Below are 18,725 nucleotides of genomic sequence, written 5' to 3'. Positions count from 1 at the left end.
TGTTATTTGTTGAATATTTACTGGAATAGTATTTCACACAGTTCATAATCGTACTAGTATACGAGAAATGCGTCTCAGAATCAATTAAATTGTCATAAATTGGAAGTTCAGTGTATCACACATAATGTCCTAGTATGCTGTTACTGTCAATGACAAAGTTCAAAATTACGAGAGATTGACAAAGTCCACAATACCGTCAACTGGTAAACTGGTTTTGTAGCTGGCGCCCGTCAGGTAAGTGTGAGTATTTTATTTCATTTTAATTCTGTCTCACATCTTGGAGTCAGGGAACAACCGCGAGCCTCCAACAGTTGCACGCGTCTCGGCACCTCGCTATTTAGAAGAATATTTCTGGGGCAATGTACAAAAGAATAGAAATTAAAACTCAGACATTTGTTTGCACTTCCCTTTTTAAAGCCCAGATTTCGTAGAGGAGTGCTTTGTCGACGATCTAATGGCTGTACAAGCAGGAGACACAAAACTACAAGAATTCAGTGACTAGACTTGCATTGTGGCGGATTCAATGCTTCCCCGTGCGATTTGGGCTGATTTCACAGCTAGCACGAAGCGAAATTCACCGAAATTGCCTAACTGACCGATTCAGTCAGGTGTGTTACGAAGTATAGGAAGAAGTAAAAAGAAAATAATAGGAAAATAAACTCAATAGATGATAAAGGTGAGTGAGGATGACATACTTCATCAGTTACATTTTTACCTCTACGGCAAGTTGCTGATATTTTCTGAAAACTTTGGGGCAATATTGAGAGACGTCCTGACGACACTCGTGCGCGCTCACCAGGCAAACAAATTATTGATGTATATTTGTAAAAAAGACCAATTAAAATGTGTTGACCGGTGGATGTAGCGTCTCTCGTCACACAGTTCCGTGTTTTAACCTCTAACTCTTGTTTGCGTGTCTTTCATGCCCTCTGGTTGCCGAGTTCTGCTAGCAGCTTCAACTATACATTCTTGCCCGAGTGCACCAACCTCGGTAAAGAGAATACCGCGGTAAACTTCACAATTTTACCAGGGTAAAGTCGTATTTCTGTTGCACCAAGCTCGGTTTCGAGTTTACCGACATTTTACCGCGGTATAATGTTTACCGCGCGTGAGCGAGCGGTTAACGAAGAAAACCGCGGTAAAGTTTGTATTTGTGCTCTGTGGTTAAAGATTCCAAGATGGAGCTTAACAACTATAGGTTATATCTCCAGTATCTTAATCAGTTTGAAAGAAATGAAGGGAGAATTATAGAAGAGAGACGCGATTTTTTTGAAGAATTAAGCGATGTTTCGTTCCAGAGAAGATTTAAATGGTGAACAATTGGAATGCCCGACTGAGAGAAACTGTCCTATATCGCCTAGAAATCGTCTTTTAATAGTGCTGCGTTTCTATGCAACTGGAACATTTCAAGGAGTGATCGGTGATGTCTGTGATGTTGACAGAACAACTGTATGCCGCATAATACACAAGGTTTCTGATCTACTTGCGTCGTTATCGCCACAGTTCATTCAACTTCCACTTACGCAGCGAGAACAAAGAGAGGTTATGGAAGGGTTTCATACAATAGCTGGGTTCCTTGGTGTATTGAGTGCGCTGGACTGCACTCATGTGCGAATACAGTCTCCCGGAGGTGAAAATAGGGAGGTATTTAGAAATAGGAAAGGTTATTTCTCGCTAAACGTGCAAACTGTGAGCGATTCGAACCTCACGATACGAGATATTGTAGCAAGATGGCCAGGGTCGACTCATGATAGCACAATATTTCACAATTCTCGGCTGAGAGCGCGTCTCGAGACGAGAGAAATAGATAATGGCTATATTTTGGGTGATGGAGGTTACCCATGTAAATCCTTCCTCCTTTAAACACCTGTTCAGAATCCCACCTCCCCAGCAGAACAACGATATAACAGAGCCCATATTGCCACAAGGAATGTTGTCGAGAGACAATATTGTGTGTGGAAAAGGAGGTCCCCTTCCATGTCTTTAGGACTTCGATGTAACATTCAAAACATGTCGAACATTATTTTCCATTTTAAGGAGTCGATAACTTGTTTGCGCTGTCACAAAATGTAAACACGAGCGACAAGTGACTGTCGAAACGATCACTGCCGGCTGGATAAACTAAAGACAACTGACTATCGAAATGATCACTGCTTCCTGAATACTACTTCGAATTTCTTCCGAGGGGAATAATAGCGAGAAAATCAAGCGTCAAGAAACCGCGGTAACGAAACCGGGCGATAGTAATGGTGCACTGCTTTTACGACAATACCATGGTAAAAGTTTTACCACGGTTTCGTAAAGGCTGATAATTACCGAGCTTGGTGCACTCGGGCATAGTCCGCTAAAGCGTGATGACAGCAACATCGGGTCACACAATTGTGAGAAGATGGTCGGGCTGTGGGATCGCTCAATTGAAAACCAGGTCATTGTTTCGCATTGTCTGAGTCCAACTAGACCTTACTATACAAATAGTCAAGCATTGCATCTAAATGTGGCTCAAACGGTCAAGGCAGGTTCGGTCCTGGCTCAGTCCGGTGGTATTTGAGGGTGCTCAAATACGTGAGCGCCGTGTCGCTAGATTTACTGGTACGTAAAAACAAACCGTCAAAAGTAGTTAATGGCATTATTGTTAGCTGTTTGAAACTAACTATCGCTATAGCAAGTCTGCTATTGAGCCAAGTGAGTCAGCTCACTACGCACGAAACAGAAATGATTTCAATATGCCGTGAACTGCTGATCCTGTAGCTCACTTCCGTACTAGGAGATATTGAGCTCAGACTGTACAGGTTCGATCCTGGTTCAGGTGCCTCGTGTAGGTAGATTTACTAGCACGTTAAACAACTCCTATGGGACAAAATTCCGGCACCTCGGCGCCTCTGAAAATCGTAAAACCAGTTAGCGAGACTACAGTAAAAGCAATAAGACTATTGGGCCCCACCACAGTCTGCTGTAAGCTCTAATTATTTTACTTGAGTCTTGAGTTCAAGATTCACCTGAGACTTCTGGCCCTTCACATTTAACTGATTACATGGTAAAGTTATCACTATCATAGGCAGTCAGCAGTCTCAGGGGAACTGAACACTGTAGAGACAATATCTGCGGCTGTGAGCTTGCATCCGGGAGATAGTGGGTTCGAACCACACTCCTCGAAGTGGTTTTCCGTGGTTTTCCGTGGCACCCCCATTTTTACTCCAGGCAAATGCTGGGGCTCTACCTTAATGAAGACCACGGCTGCATCCTACCCACTCCACTAGCAGCCCTACCTCAGCCATTCTGGAAGTGGTTTTTCGAAGTTTCCCACTTCTCTTCCAGGCAAATGGCGGGATGGTACCGCGGCCGCTTCCTCCCCTCGTCCCCCCACAAGGTCCCTGTTTAGCATAGCTCCTCTCAACGTGTATCACCGACCCAAAGTCTCACACTGCAGAGGTGGGATCCCTCGCTGAGTCCGAGGGTTAGCACTAGAGGAGGGCTGCTATGTGGTACGAGATGAGGACATTCTAAACGATCTGACACCGAGGTTAGCCGGTTCGAGTCCCGTTGCTCGAAAAAAATATCACCATTAGTATGTTGGCCGGCAGGGTAGGGGAGGTGGTGGTAATCACTAGATTGCGGCCAAAACCGGGATATACAGGCATGGACAAAAGTATTCATAGCCCTAGCCATCCAATATAAAATGCTTTGAATATTGAATTTTCACGACCGCATTGTAATCGAAACGGACTTTCAACGTATTAGGTCGTGTTACGTACATGTAGTACGGATCCCACTGGTGTCCGGCTGGCCATTTTTGTTCTGTACTGAACACCTCTTCAACACGTACTACATGTACGTAACACGACCCAATACGTTGAAAGTCTGTTTCGATAAAACGCTTTATTGCTGGACCAATACGGAGTACAGGTCAAAATTACAAACCCCAACGTATACCTTGCACAATAGTGGTCATTACACAGCACAAAATAAACTGGAAGTAAATAACAGTACATAACAAAGCAACAAATGACACTACTTGTCTGGACATAAGTATTCATACCTTACGTTTGAACGAGTAAAGAGGAACCTGTGTTGTTCCGTGGCATTAGTTGTGTAGTAGACGGTATTAGTCCAATGCGAGGAAAACCAAGGAAACGTCTGTTGAAGAGAGACGACTTACTCTACGCCTTCACCACCAAGGAAAATGGTATTCCGAGATCAGAAACATCATTGAAAGAAGTAAACCAACTGCGCAAAGCATCACGCAAAGGTTAAAAGGACAGGATGTTCTTATAAACAAGAAAAGAAGTAGACGTCCGAAGAAACTGACCGCACGAGAAGAAAGGTTCATAGGAACCCCAATTAGAAAAACAACCACACACTACATCCTCGGCAATAGCGTCCCAGTGTCACACAAAACAGTAAGGAGGGTCCTTCATCGTGCTGGGTATCGATCTGGGGTCCCAAGAAAAAACCGCACATAACGAAAGTGAACGATGGAAGAGACTGTGATGTTTACAGATGAGAGTAAATTTAATATTTTCCGAACTGATGGACGCATTTTAGTGTGGAGACGCCCTAACACAGAGCTCGAGGAGCAGAATCTCGTTACCATTGTGAAGCACGGCGGGGGGTAGGGTTATGGTGTGGGGCTCAGTTTCCGCTTCAGGTGTCGGGGAGTTGGTATTTACGGACAGATTTCAATATTTGAACATCCTGAAAGAAAACGTTCGCAAAAGCACCGAAGAGCTTGGGATTGCTAATGAGTTTTACTTCCTACACGACAATGACCCCCAAACATACGGCGGAAATTGTTCGTCTGTGGGTACTCTACAACACGCCGCACACATTAAAAGCACCTCCCCAATCGCCGGATACCAACCCTATCGAACATCTATGGAGAGAATTAGAGTCCAGACTAAGAAAACACCACATAACAAGTAAAACACACTTGAAACAGTTACTGCAACAGGAATGGGGGAATATTTCATATGAACTAGCACGGAAACTGGAGTTCCCAATGCCCAGCGGGTTAAGAGAAATAATATACAGGAAAGGCATACAAACGCGCTACTGATCGAGTTGCTAATATCTGCTTCTTCATTGAGTTGTGAACTCTTTTGTAATACGGTATGAATACTTATGTGCAGACAAGTAGTGTCATGGAGTACGAATTTGTTGCTTTGTTATGTACTGTTATTTACATCCAGTTGTCCGACTCGTTGGCTGAATGGTCAGCGTACTGGCCTTCGGTTCAGAGGGTCCCGGGTTCGATTCCCGGCCGGGTCGGGGATTTTAACCGTCATTGGTTAATTCCAATGGCCCGGGAGCTGGGTGTTTGTGCTGTCCCCAACATCCCTGCAACTCACACACCACACATAGCACTATACTCCACCACAATAACACGCAGTTACCTACACATGGCAGATGCCGCCCACCCTCATCGGAGGGTCTGCCTTCCAAGGGCTGCACTCGGCTAGAAATAGCTACACGAAATTATTTTTACTTCCAGTTTATTTTGTGCTTGTAATGACCACTGCTGTGCAAGGTATACGTTTGGTTTTGTAATTTTGACCTGTACTCCGTATTGGTCCAGCAATAAAGCATTTTATATTGGATGGGTTCGGGTATGAATACTTTTGTCCATGTCTGTAGTTCCAAGCCTCTCCGCAGTGCTCATATGGAGTGAGGGCATGGTCATTCGTCCATCGGATGGGGACGTTAAGCCTTGAACAGACCCCTTGGTGTTATTCGAAAGGAGTAGGCTACGTGCCGGCACCGGGTTTCACCCGCTTCCTTCCTAGTATCATATGTTACGTCAGTCATTTCATTATCTCCTCTGATGAGGTTGACGCCAGGGAGGGTATCCGGTCACAAAAACCCGCCAAGACAGATTCATCTCACCTCATACCCGACCCCGTAGGGAAACGGGACAAGGATTGGACAAATAATAATAATAATAATAATAATAATAATAATAATAATAATAATAATAATAATAATAATAATAAGCCGGCCCCGTGGTGTAGGGGTAGCGTGCCTGCCTCTTACCCGGAGGCCCCGGGTTCGATTCCCGGCCAGGTCAGGGATTTTTACCTGGACCTGAGGGCTGGTTCGAGGTCCACTCAGCCTACGTGATTAGAATTGAGGAGCTATCTGACGGTGAGATGGCGGCCCCGGTCTAGAAAGCCAAGAATAACGGCCGAGAGGATTCGTCGTGCTGACCACACGACACCTCGTAATCTGCAGGCCTTCGGGCTGAGCAGCGGTCGCTTGGTAGGCCAAGGCCCTTCAAGGGCTGTGGTGCCATGGGGTTTGGTTTTTTTTATAATAATAATAAATGTAGTATATTGACAGCTAGAGTGAAGAAGGCCCGCTTTGGTTACTAATTGTCCGGCGACGCTCGTCTAGCGATGCCCGAAGTCCCGGGGTGACATGAACGACTGTCGAAGAAGCGCTTTGTTTTCAACAAATGTTCTAAAAATTTTGCCCACGTATATTCGACTGGTAAATCAGTTGAGGAAATTTCGGATTCATACAGAAGACGGCACTGTACGTAGTGTATAGGAGGTCAAGGGGGTCAGAACCTCGGATAACAAATAACTTTTAGTTGGGAAAGAAGCGGCAGAGGAAGCCTAGCGGCTACTCAAGGTTACTGCAGGGGGTCAGTCCGCGCCTGCGAACAGCCACGGGTCACATTCCAAGATGGCGGCGCCATCGGAATGCAGAGGTGGGTGCCCAGCCTCCCCTCCACGGCACAGCGAGTCTAGCTCCAGTCTTGTTCAGTAGTGAAGTGTGACAAGGAAGAGAAAGAAGTCGCTTTATCTGTCCTAGTGTTGTGTTCGTTAGTGACATAATGTGCTAGTGTATGGTGCAGTGGCCGTTGGGACTCCAAAGAACATGTTCATACCATGTCTCAAAGAGATCTTTCAGAGGTATGTACCGCCATGCTTACATTAGCAATAAGAAATGACTTGCGTACCCAAAAATCGTCAAAGAGTAACCGTGAAAATACTGTTTAAATGGTATTTTTAAGCATTGGTTAAGACCTTGGTACTCGAGTATCAAGTAATGTGTTTGTTGATAACATTGGGAAGTATTGAAGCGCTCAATGGAATGGAGGGATATTCTACTACGCTAGTCATCTCATCAACTGTTGTCAGTTTATGATAACCGCGTCCATTGCTCTGTCCTCTTCGCGATGTCTCTGTGTTTAATGACAGTTCTTCTCTGTCTAATGTTTCTTGTGGTGTTTTCAGTTTTCCACTCGTTTGACCTGCGGAAGGTCATGGAAATTAGCGTGAAAATAATAGAAAGCCATTTTGGTTTTGTGTGCTCCTTCGTCCCTATGCCGAGCCCTCCCAGGCTGAGTGGCTCAGACTGTACAGTGCCGGCCTTCTGCGCTGAAGGTGGCGGGTTCGATCAGTCCGGTGCACGTGTCCGTACATATACTTGTACTTGGTGTTTCCGGGAACCACAGCCTTGTTGTTTGGTCCGTGCTGACTTTTCACCTGCTCTCATTTGTTCGCTTTACTCTACCCCTATTGTTTTTACTGTCTACACTAAGGCCTGGATGTCTCTTGATGTGCCCTTTTCTTCTGGTCAGATTTCGCCAAATTGTTCCGCTCTCAGCAAGTCCATTTTCTATGTGTTCGTGATTCGATCTCGCCTTTAGCATTTTGTAACACCACATTTCAAAAGCCTCTCTTTCTGAACTAGAGTATCCATTATTACTGGTAATATATGAAGGGCTAGCCGCCTGCGTCGTAACTGGAGGCCATAGGTTCGATTTCCGGCCAGTCATAGCGACCGAGACCAACTAGTTGTTGTGCATGTTTCACTTTAGTACAATGTCACGTTCCGAACGAAAGTTTTCTAAAACATCTTTCTAACATGCAAGTTATTTCAGTCTTGCTTGTGTTATTCTGCTACCCTAGTAACCCTTTAAGAACTAACCTCGTACATCGTCTGATTTGACTTATTATAATCTAGTATTTTGACAAGTGTTCTTGAGGTTGTTGTGAAACAGGGGGGGGGGGGACGTTTTGGTGGTCGGAAATAGCGGAGCGGCCGCCTGACGGCCATCACACATTAAGCTGAAGTGAGAAAGGATCCGAGTTCTATTCTGTTCGCCCACAATCGGTGTTAATATTGGTCTGACTGCTGACCCCGTCACGGCACTGCGTTCTAGATGTTCCAGTTTAAATTCAAGAAAATAAGGAACGTAAGATGTAAAACTGGAGTGGAATATTGTGAACGTAAATTGATATGAACCTGATTACTCATTATCTACATGTATTTATCAAGGCGGTACCTTATTTTATTTTGTAATTTTGGAGGACTCTTCAACACACATTCATCCTGACATTCAGTGAAAACAATACAGACAGTTTATACCCGAGAATGTTTCATAACATTGTTATGTGACAGGTGAGCTCAACCTGCGGGACATGCCATTAATAATGTCGCCGTCGGTATTCCACTTGCAGGCTGTGTGCAGCGGGAGTCATATCAGTGGCGAACGTCCTTCAGGAAGATACCTCGGGGTCATTTGATTCGAGAAGTGGCACGACTTTTCCTAGCTGATTTCCCACAAAGGAGTAGTGTTATGGAGAGTAAGATGTGTCACCGGTTATCTTCATGTAGATTGCATTACATGTTCGACTGAGTGTTTCATGATTTTATTTTGCAAATATCACTAAAAATTACATTTCAAAAAACAGGTAAATTATAAGAATAAGATATATTTTTGCTTTAGAGATATAGGCTACTCCTTTCTTAAGGCGTGTTACATTGAAATGCAGTATGTTGTACGCATGTACCACCCCTGTCATAGGCAAATAAGCTTGAATTAAGTTTTTAGAAGTAAAAGATAAAGAGGACATACTTGGGCAAATATTCGTTTATAAATGAGCTAGGCCTATTGGAATAATTGACCAATTTTCGATAAGTGGCCCACTTTAGTTAGGAAAACACTCGATAGCACAGCCCGAGCAGTGACAGATGAAAATTAATAATCACCACCACCCCGTTAATGACTGAAGAGAATCGTGATATTTAACAGTTGGGACATTTTTAAACGTTTCGCTCCTTGTCTATACGAGCATTGAAGTCTCTGCACGGCTGACACCGTAATTGCTCATCGGCGAGAAGAAGTTGAGTGTCGCTGTGTCTGTCTCGTTAGGCAGCGTTTGTGCTCGCAGGGGCATGACTGTGGTAGCGCTAGAGGGGCAGTGGGCCACTGGGCTTTGATCTCTGCATGTGAAAACCCAGGATCCGTCTTTCATGTCCTTGTCGGCCACTATCGTGCAGGAGCCCGGAAGTAGGCAGGCACTAACGTTTAGGAAGTAAAATAATTAAAACAGGCATTTGGACACGAAAATGCTTTAACACATGTGCAGTGTTCCATCCTCCTGTGGATGGGGATGTCGTGAGAGGGGGAGCAGGGCCTCTCAACTTGGGGGTGAGGGCTGGCGACTGTCTGACCTCCCTTGGTCAACTCTTGTTCTTTTCCAACCCCGTGAATGTTTGTCGATACCTAGTTCCTTTTGATTACTGTTAGTAGAGGACGGTTCCTCTTAAAACAATCACCACCACCACCACACCTGGCAACCCTCTCGGTACAGTTTGTGTAGTACTGCTTGTGTAAATGTTATTTTTTAAATCTATTATTTATTTATTTAATTTTTATGCCTTTGTATGTGGCGAAGTTAGGGCTCACGGCCCTTAACCACAACATACAGGACATACTCACAGCATTGTGAACAGTCTCGAAATGGAGTAATATTATGCTATAACTTATTATAATTGTTCTTTTAATAATTAATTTTATCTGTCTACATCACGTAGCTGTAAATCATACACACTAACACTCATACAAGCTGATCACGTATTTCTCGACAAGACCGTTTAAATGAGACTGTTGAAGCCCCAGTGGCTGTATACAGATGAATGGTTAACCGATATTAAACCAAAATGAATTGTTTTCTTTATTATTAATACAGTACATTAGAATTATATTAGAGTTGTAACTTTTTAATACAAGAAATAAGGGACATTTACGTAAAAATACGGGATTTTTCACAAACATAAGGCACAGTTCATAAATACTTGAAAATGGAACGTTAGATACCAATTTCAATTAGATTATTAGTTTCCTTAACAGAATAAGATAATTATTGGAATTCGTAAAAGAAACAACTTATACACTTTTAACAGTACATGGAGTGCAATGCATTAGGGATGACAAAACATGCGGAAAAAGATCATTAGAACTGCCTTATTTCCTCCTCTGTAGTTCACATTCGACTTTTAAACTCTCTACAAGGTATGTTCATGTTTCCAGTAATTGAATCAGATCTACTGAACACCTGTTTCTACATTAAGGAGAAACAGTCATTACAAAAGACACAAGTTTCTGTTGTCCTTTATGAGAAGCACGTCTACTCTACTGACAAGACAAAACTCTCCTGCAATTTACTCTCAAACAGCAAGATCTAGGGAAGACAAGGATGCTCAGCTTGGCGTGACATCACGGTATTTCCTCCAAAGAGGAGAAAACTTTAATGGCGCTGAAATCAAATACGGATTTTAAAATATTGAGAGACAAAGAACGATAAATGCTCGACAACAGTTCATAAAACGGGACTTCAAATACGGGACAGGTGGCAACTCTGAATTACCTACTTCTTTTGATTAATATCCACAACAACTGAAAAAGGCCGCATTAAACTATGACATAGCCCACGGAAGCCAGAAAAGGCTACTTCCGGGCCCTCGTTTACACTCCACTCGCTGACGGGTCACTTTCAGTCTTGCCAACATAATTTTCATTTACTAGCTAGAAAAAGCTAAAAAAATAAGTCGAGTATTTATAACACTGCTCATCTGGTAGAGAATGAAGCTGTTCTGTTCACTTAGCAAACTACTACAGTATAACTGCAAACTGTGCTAGTCGTGACAGGTGGAGGTGGTGGTGATTATTGTTTTAACAGGAAGTACAACACATTGCAAAATGAGGATATCGGCCAAAGAAGGACAAGGACCACGAAGGGGGTGAAAGTGAAAGACTTCATAGGCCTCGTGATCTAATACCATCAGGGTCGGAAAAGAACAAGAGTTGACCGAGGGAGGTCGGACAGGATATCCGAAAGTGAGGAGCCCGCCACAAGTAATTGAGAGCGACGCCAGGACTCAGCTGAGGGCCACGCTCCCAAATTCAGAGCCCGTGGAGAGAGACACATCACGTGAGACACGTTGAAGGAAATAAGCTAGATTTAGCGGGGATATTGTTCTCCATTGAAAATGCCAGGAGCAGGGCTTCTTCACTCCGAACGAGTTACGTGGGCCGGCGACCGTGCTTTCATCCCTGGTGTTGCTGGGGTGGGATGACCAGTTGAAAATACTGTACATTGGTTTCAGGAAGGGCCACACTGGCGTACAGGGACCCGCGGTCTGTGGCTCAGGCGCTGGCCTTCCGACCCCAGCTTGGCAGCTTCAGTTCGGTGCTCAGTCGTGTGTCCGTAGATTTACTGGCACTCCAGCGAGACTAAATTCTGCGGCGTCTGCGAAAACCGTAGAACTATTTCGTGGGACATCATTGCATTATACTGAATATTATTTTGTTACTTCTGTACACGTGCTTCAGTGCGATTTCTAGGGTACGCCCACCAATAACAATGCTAGAAGTCACGGTACGTTGAGGGGGACGTACTATCTACCGCCCATAACTGCGCATGGGGTGATTCATCGCCGAAGAGCCACCGCGTGGTAGAAACACCCAGTCCCCGAATTAGTAGAATTAGCCGCACGGGGCCCCTCTCGACTGTGGTGGTGAGAACTGAACAAGGAGCCCTTATTGGAGGAGTACGTGACTCCCTCGTCCTGTCCTCGGAGTGTGAAGAACAAAGGAACAAGCGAGATGCCGTACTCAGGTAGAAGAACCATGGTCGCCGGGACCGCTACGAGTCATGGAGCCGGGCATTGCGACCACTGCAGCCTATCAGGTCCATGCGGCGCTCCGCACAACCTCTCTCTTGACGGTTTTTTTTTTTTACGTCGCACCGACACAGATAGGTCTTATGGCCGTGGCCTTAAGGTACAGCCCCAGCATTTGCTTGTTGTGGAAATAGGAAACTACGGAAAACCAACTTCAGGGTTACCGATAATGGTATTCGATCCCACTATTTCCCGAATGTAGTCCCATCTTTTCGCACTATCATTATAGAATTATCATTTTTTTCAACTTATTTTAATCTAAACGTTTTCTTAACATTACGTTCTGGAATCTTGTACTGTACATCTAATCCGAGCGTGCAGACAAAAATTATAATTTTATTTATGTAGGTGAAAGTAGGCTGAGTGGCCGCGCTACGGCTATGGAGCCAAGTTCTGCATTCGGGAAACGCGTGGGTTCAAACCTCACCGTCGGCTGTTCTCCGAATGGTTTTCTGTGGTTTAATATTTTAACTTCCAGGTAAATGCCGGTACAGTTCCTATCCGTAGCCAGAGCTGTGTCCTCGCATTTCATCTTCATTAGCTCCTCACGGTGCCAGGAAGGGCATCCGGACGTAGAAACATCTCATCCCGACCCAGTATGAAGAAAGGAGACTAAGCAGCTGCTTACTTCACGTGTCAGTATGAATAATCGAACAGTTTGAGCATTATTTAATAGTGTCCCCTATTGAGACGAGGATAGCAAAACACTTTGTTTTAAAATGGTAAAGTTGAACGGTTTTAATACGCCCATTTTTGTCATTTAACCGCCTTTACATCCGCAGCCATCTGGTAAGGTTCACTTGAGTCCTGTTTATTCTCTGCTAGTCCCGCATCACTCCCAAACGATACATATAAGTGTTGTTGTAAGGGTCCCCCAACTTGGCAGGTTCGATCCTGGCTCAGTCCGGTGGTATTTGAAGGTGCTCAAATAAGTCAGCCTCGTGTCGGTAAATTTACTGGCACGTAAAAGAACTCCTGCGGGACTAAATTCCGGCACCTCGGCGTCTCCAAAAACCATAAAAGAGTAGTTAGTGGGCCGTAAAACAAATAACGTTATTATTATTATTACATCGAAGGTCATCAGTCCCATTCCATATAAGTAATTTAATGAGTTTCAATAATACGATTCGTAAGAATCCTAGTACGGTATGTAGTTTGGCCAGTTACTTGAGGGATGTCTGCCTGTATGTCTCTAATAACAGTGATCGCAAATGGGACGACACCGTCTTAAATTGTTTGTTTACAAGCAACTGCAAGCAGTGATTCCCACTTCGTACCTTGTCTCGTATCACACTAAAATTACAAAAATGTGGCCTATTTGGAGTTGAGAAGTGAACAATTTCACTCCTCTACATAAATTATCACAGAAGAAATGAACATTGCATATTGATTATATTGTGTTCGATTTCTAGCGTGAGACGACTGAGCCGCCCGCTGGCGGTCCCGTGCGAAATGCACTGTTCCCTCCGTAAAGACATTTAATGGTAGTTCTCATTTTGGCTCTTCGCTTGTTTTTAGGGGGGAAAAGTTGCTGTTGCCTTGTTGTTGACATTAGGGCGAAAAGCAAACTGAATATAGCGTAGTAATATTGAGGCAGCATGGCGCTCAGCATTCGGCTACATCTCATTTCTTAATTTACATATCTGCAAGTACTCATATTAAGTCAAGTTATGGCTGTGAGCTTGCATCCGGGAGATAGTAGGTTCGAATCCCACTATCGGCAGCCCTGAAAATGGTTTTCCGTGGTTTCCCATTTTCACACCAGGCTGTACCTTAATTAAGGCCACGGCCGCTTCCTTCCAACTCCTAAGCCTTTCCTATCCCATCGTCGCCATAAGACCTATCTGTGTCGGTGCGACGTAAAGCCAATAGCAAAAAAAAAAAAGTCAAGTTATGACGCCCCCTCCACATACTTTTTGATTGCAAGTTTATTTTTAAGTAGAATGTTATTACATTTCCCTTTCGAAAAAAATCAGATCAGTTTTGTGTGTAAAGTTCTCAGAATTAAAAAAAAATGTATTTCTGTATCCAGGGCCGGATTAACGGGGGGGCTAAAGGGGCTGCAGCCCCGGGCCCCGCGTGCCAAGGGGCCCCGACCCTTGCCCGAACCTAAAATTGTATAAAAAGGCCTGTTGCTCCACCTTCGTGGATGTATATGAATATTTACGCTCGCAAAATATCGAAAACGCACACATCCTTTCTTCTTATCAGCTGTCGGCGTTAATATTTCATCACTGCTAGAATCAGTTACCGTCCGGAGACACGAATCCTCGCTACTTACGCACTGTAATTATTGACGAAAATTTAAATCTGGCAGCTTGCGAGTACGTGCAGAGGGGAAGAGGTCTAGGAAGTGAGCGGGAGGGGACACGGGAAGCACGGTGGAATGTGCATGCTATACTATATCTTTGCATCAGGAATAGAACTTCCAGTTCACCTCTGATTATTGAACCATTCGTAAGTTACAACTGTAATGTTCTTGTAAAATGGATAGAAAAAGTCCTAGTGGTGCCAAAAAACGCAAGTTCTGTTTTGTATGTCGATTTGATAGTGATGATGAGACAAATGTAAAATATGTTTTGGCATTATGAAATATTAACATGAAAAATAGAGAAAATTTTTAGTTTATTTCACCACTTCCCTATTCATCAATTTAAGTGGAAGTAGTTCTATAATGACTTCAGTATGCTAGTCTAACGTGATGTTGCGAAGAAGGGTCCCCACATTTTTAAATAGCCCAGGGCCCCCAAACACCTTAATCCGGCACTGTCTGTATCGGTCGTGTCCACAGTAACAAAGAAATGCACTTCAATTTTCCGTCATCCCTGTCTCTCTGTTTGTACGGACATCACGAGAAAATGGCTGAAGATCATTCAATACAATCCGTACGTAAAGTTGCACTACAAAATACGCTATAAACCATTTTATATTCGCTGGTTCAAATGGGAACGCCTAAAATTTAATTCTGAAATATCTGTGTTCTATGAAATTACATTTATGTCCCTACTGGCTATGATAATAGAGTTTTGTTTCCCCCTGTGCGTGGGGTGGTCGTCGTAGAAACTTTGCAGCCTGAGTTGGCGAGCACGGGGCCCTTAGCTGAGTTCTGACATTGCTTCAACTGTACTATCGGATCTCTCTTGGCCAACTCTTGTTCTTTTCCGACGGCGACAGCAATAGACCACTCGAGGCCTAGGGAGTCTTCCATTTTCACGCCCTTTGTGGCCCTTGCCTTTCTTTGGCTGATATCTCCATTTTTCGCAGTGTCTCTGATTAGTGTTATGTAGAGGATGGTTGCCTCTTAAAACAATAATCACCACCAGCGCAAGTTTACTTCATATCAGCGCCAAGCATTGTTAACGTGGAAATATTGTGTAATCGTGTTACCTGGCGGTGGTTTTTAAACCCGCGTGCTCATATCGACAAGGAAAATTGTGAAGAAGACAAGAGTCGGAAGGCCTAATAACATTGTCTGCTGCCACTCTTCTCCGATAGAAGGAATTAGTCTGCCTGAATTTTGGGCGGCAATGGATTGCCCCTTCAACAATGGGTACTGCACTACAATGTTACCTATTGTGCGGTTCTGTTGCTTGGTAACACCACATTTTCTTTCGTTACTCACATCAGCTCTACGACAAAAGGGAGGTGGAACAGTTGGCTCATTTCTACTACCGTACCTATTTAGAATGTGAATTCCCCCAGGCCGGTCCGTCGTGTAGGGGTAGCGTGTCTGCACTCAGCCTGCGTGATTACAATTGAGGAGCTATCTGACGGTGAGAAGGCGGCTCCCGGTCTAGAAAGCCAAGAATAACGGTCCAGAGGATTCGTCACCTCCTAATCTGCATATCTTCGGGCTGAGCAGCGGTCGCTTGGTAGGCCAAGGCGCTTCACGGGCTGTTGCGCCGTGGGGTTTGCTTTGGTTTTGGTTTTATACTAAACCAGCTGATGTACCCGTGCTTCGCTACGGGATTCTCAGAAAGACTGACTTTGTCGTTTTCCTAACTGAAGTCGGTATAAGTCAGTAGGAGTGTAGCGATTAAAAGCAATGTTATCATATAAAATACTCACTCAAATGAAAAATTGCACATTATCTCACTTTTAACGAACAGTACTACGGTGGCGATTTAACAGTCCAAAGTTCCAAAGCTGCAATGATCAGGCCGCAGACAGCCGTGAACACTCCTGTGCCATTATTCCCTTAATATGCACACTTCTCATTTCAATCAGTGCCTCAGAGTAGGGATTGAATAGCTCGAATGGCATGATGAACCAGTGTGTTACGTACCAGTAGTATCGGAAAAATTATGAACCAGAGGAATGGCATGCTAAAGAAGAAAGTTCCCTAACTCCCCGGCTACTCCCGCCAATATTTAGGCAGACTGTTACACTCGTACGACTGGGCGAGTTCGCTGTGTGGTTAGGGGCGCGCAGCTGTGAGCTTGCATCCGGGAGATAGTGGATTCGAACCCCACTGTTGGCAGCCTTGAAGATGTTATTCCGTTGATTCCCATTTTCACACCAGGCGAATGCTGGGTCTATACCTTAAGGCCAAGGCCGCTTCCTTCACACTCCTAGCCCTTTCCTAACCCATCGTCGCCATAAGACCTAACTGTGTCGGTGCGACGTAAGGCAAATTTAAATTAAATACTGGGTAGGCAGCAGTAATCCTATCTATCGGAGATGAGTGGCAGAAGACAAAGCAATGTTATTGTCGATCAATTTCTATATTGTACGCCTTCGCATTTAGTTTTATTTCGACTCTGTGATCTTAGGGTGTCGTATAATTATTTATAGCGCAGGCTGTAGTTCCTTATTCTCCGACTTTACATACCGATTTTCATTAAATCCTGTCTACTCTGCGCTAATAATAATGGCGTATGGTCTCCGGGGAGGCCTGGTGCAGGTCTTTTTCTAGTAGATGGCCTCTTAGGCGACCTGCATGTCAGAGAAGATGAGGGCCCTACCTAGGATGATTTCTAATGTTGAATACGCCACACACACACCCAGCCCCGAGCCGTTGGAATTAACCAATTAAGGTTAAAATCCCTGACCCGGCCGGGAATCGAACCCGGGACCCTCTGAACCTAATGCCAGTACGCTGACCATTCAGCCAACGACTCGAACGACTTGGCGCTGATAAGGACTTAGTGACAAAAATCCAAATTCATGAATATCTCTGATCATAGCCGGTATGGTAACAATGTATAAGACAAATGATTGGAAATATAATACTATATAATTTTACTTATGTAGTTTTTATCGATACGACCGCTAATAACATAATTATTTGAGAATTAAATTTTAGGCCTTCCCCTAAACTACCATTTCATTCAGCGTGAATAACATTATTTATGGCCTAGATTATAGCGACTTACCTATTCCCCGACTTTGTATATCGATTTTCATTAAATTTTCTCCAGCCGTTTTCTCGTGATGTGTGTACATACATACAGACAGACAAAGAGAAATTAGGGAAAAGTAAAAAGTGCATTTCCTCGTTACTGTGGGCACGACTGAGACCATCCTGAGCAGTGTACAGACAAAACTCTTACAGATGTAATTGAATAAAGGTAGTCATCTCGCATCTGCGATCTGTGCTGTTCTGTGAGAATGGGGACAAAACTATGTTTACTCTTCTTCTTGTACCATATTGGGGCGAACTGAGCCCACACCACTCTCGCAGATTCCGTAGCCAAGATATTCTCCTTCTTCCCCTACTTCTCCTTCCTTCATAAGCTCATTGCGAATGATATGGCCAAAGTACTGAAGTATCTTCTTTTTGAAGTTTGCACAACCTCTGAAGTACTTCTGTGTTACATATTCTGACCACCACATCTCAAAGGATCTAGTAGTCTCGGCACCATACAGTAAGACGGGAGACGTTTGCTCATTCTCTTGAAGGCAGTATATGGAACGGGACGTAACTTCAACAGCATTGTTCCAGCTCGAGTGATGTCTACGGGAGTGAAAGCTACGTGAACTCAGGGCTTACAAGTAACAAACATGAAAGTAACGAGTACAAACTTGAAATGAGCAGCTGAAGGAAAGTTAGGAATGAAGTCAGTGAATGAAGTTGTTCGCATAAATCGACTTCGTTGGTGCGGTCATGTGAAGCGAGTGGAGGAGGATCGGTTACATGGAAGAGTGGAGGGTAAGAGAAGTAAAGGGAGACCAGAACGGAGATTGTTTAATGATAAGAGAGGTGGAACTAAACGAAGCTACTTGTAGTTAGTACACATATGCTCGCAGACTGGGTACCCTGATAGTTGCTCCATCACTGTCTTCTGGCTACGAGCACTAGTGGTTCTTCTTCCGGGTTGTTGTACATTCCGTGTAGTTTCGAACACATTGCAGCGTCCCAGTTGGCTCGTCACCGAACACACCACGACACACAATGAAGATATCGTTACTAGAAGGGTTTGAGGCCGTCGAGGTGGGGGCGCACTCAGCTCGCCAACCCACCGCTGCCCTGTGGAGCAATCACTCACTACTGATGTGCAGTCGCCCAGGCGGCAGATTCCCTGTCTGTGGTTTTCCTAGCCTTTTCTTAAAATTTGCAAAGAAATTGGAAATTTATTGAACATTTCCGTTGCTAAGTTATTCCAATCCCTAACTCTCCTTCCTAGAAACGAATATTAGCCCCAATTTGTTCTCGTGAATTCCAGAATTATCTTCATATTCTGATCCTTCCTACTTTTAAAGACACCACTCAAACGTATTCGTCTACTAATGTCATTCCACGCCAACTCTCC

At 44.2% G+C, this 18,725-nt stretch overlaps 1 protein-coding gene across 1 annotated transcript in view; it reads left to right on the top strand.

The window, feature by feature from the left end:
- The first annotated feature begins 6,784 nt into the window (after positions 1 to 6,784).
- Positions 6,785 to 18,725, top strand: part of LOC136886518 (tetratricopeptide repeat protein 28) — a 396,667-nt gene continuing 384,726 nt past the window's right edge. The window contains exon 1 of the mRNA XM_068230732.1: positions 6,785 to 6,911. Coding sequence (XP_068086833.1) covers positions 6,888 to 6,911 — 24 coding nt within the window. The 5' untranslated portion in view covers positions 6,785 to 6,887. The remainder of the gene's footprint in view (positions 6,912 to 18,725) is intronic.

The sequence above is a fragment of the Anabrus simplex genome, chromosome X (assembly GCF_040414725.1).
Source record: "Anabrus simplex isolate iqAnaSimp1 chromosome X, ASM4041472v1, whole genome shotgun sequence".
In the NCBI taxonomy this organism is placed as follows: Eukaryota; Metazoa; Arthropoda; class Insecta; order Orthoptera; family Tettigoniidae; genus Anabrus; species Anabrus simplex.
Note: the sequence above shows the minus strand (reverse complement) of the source record. Positions and strands in the feature narration are given on the sequence as shown.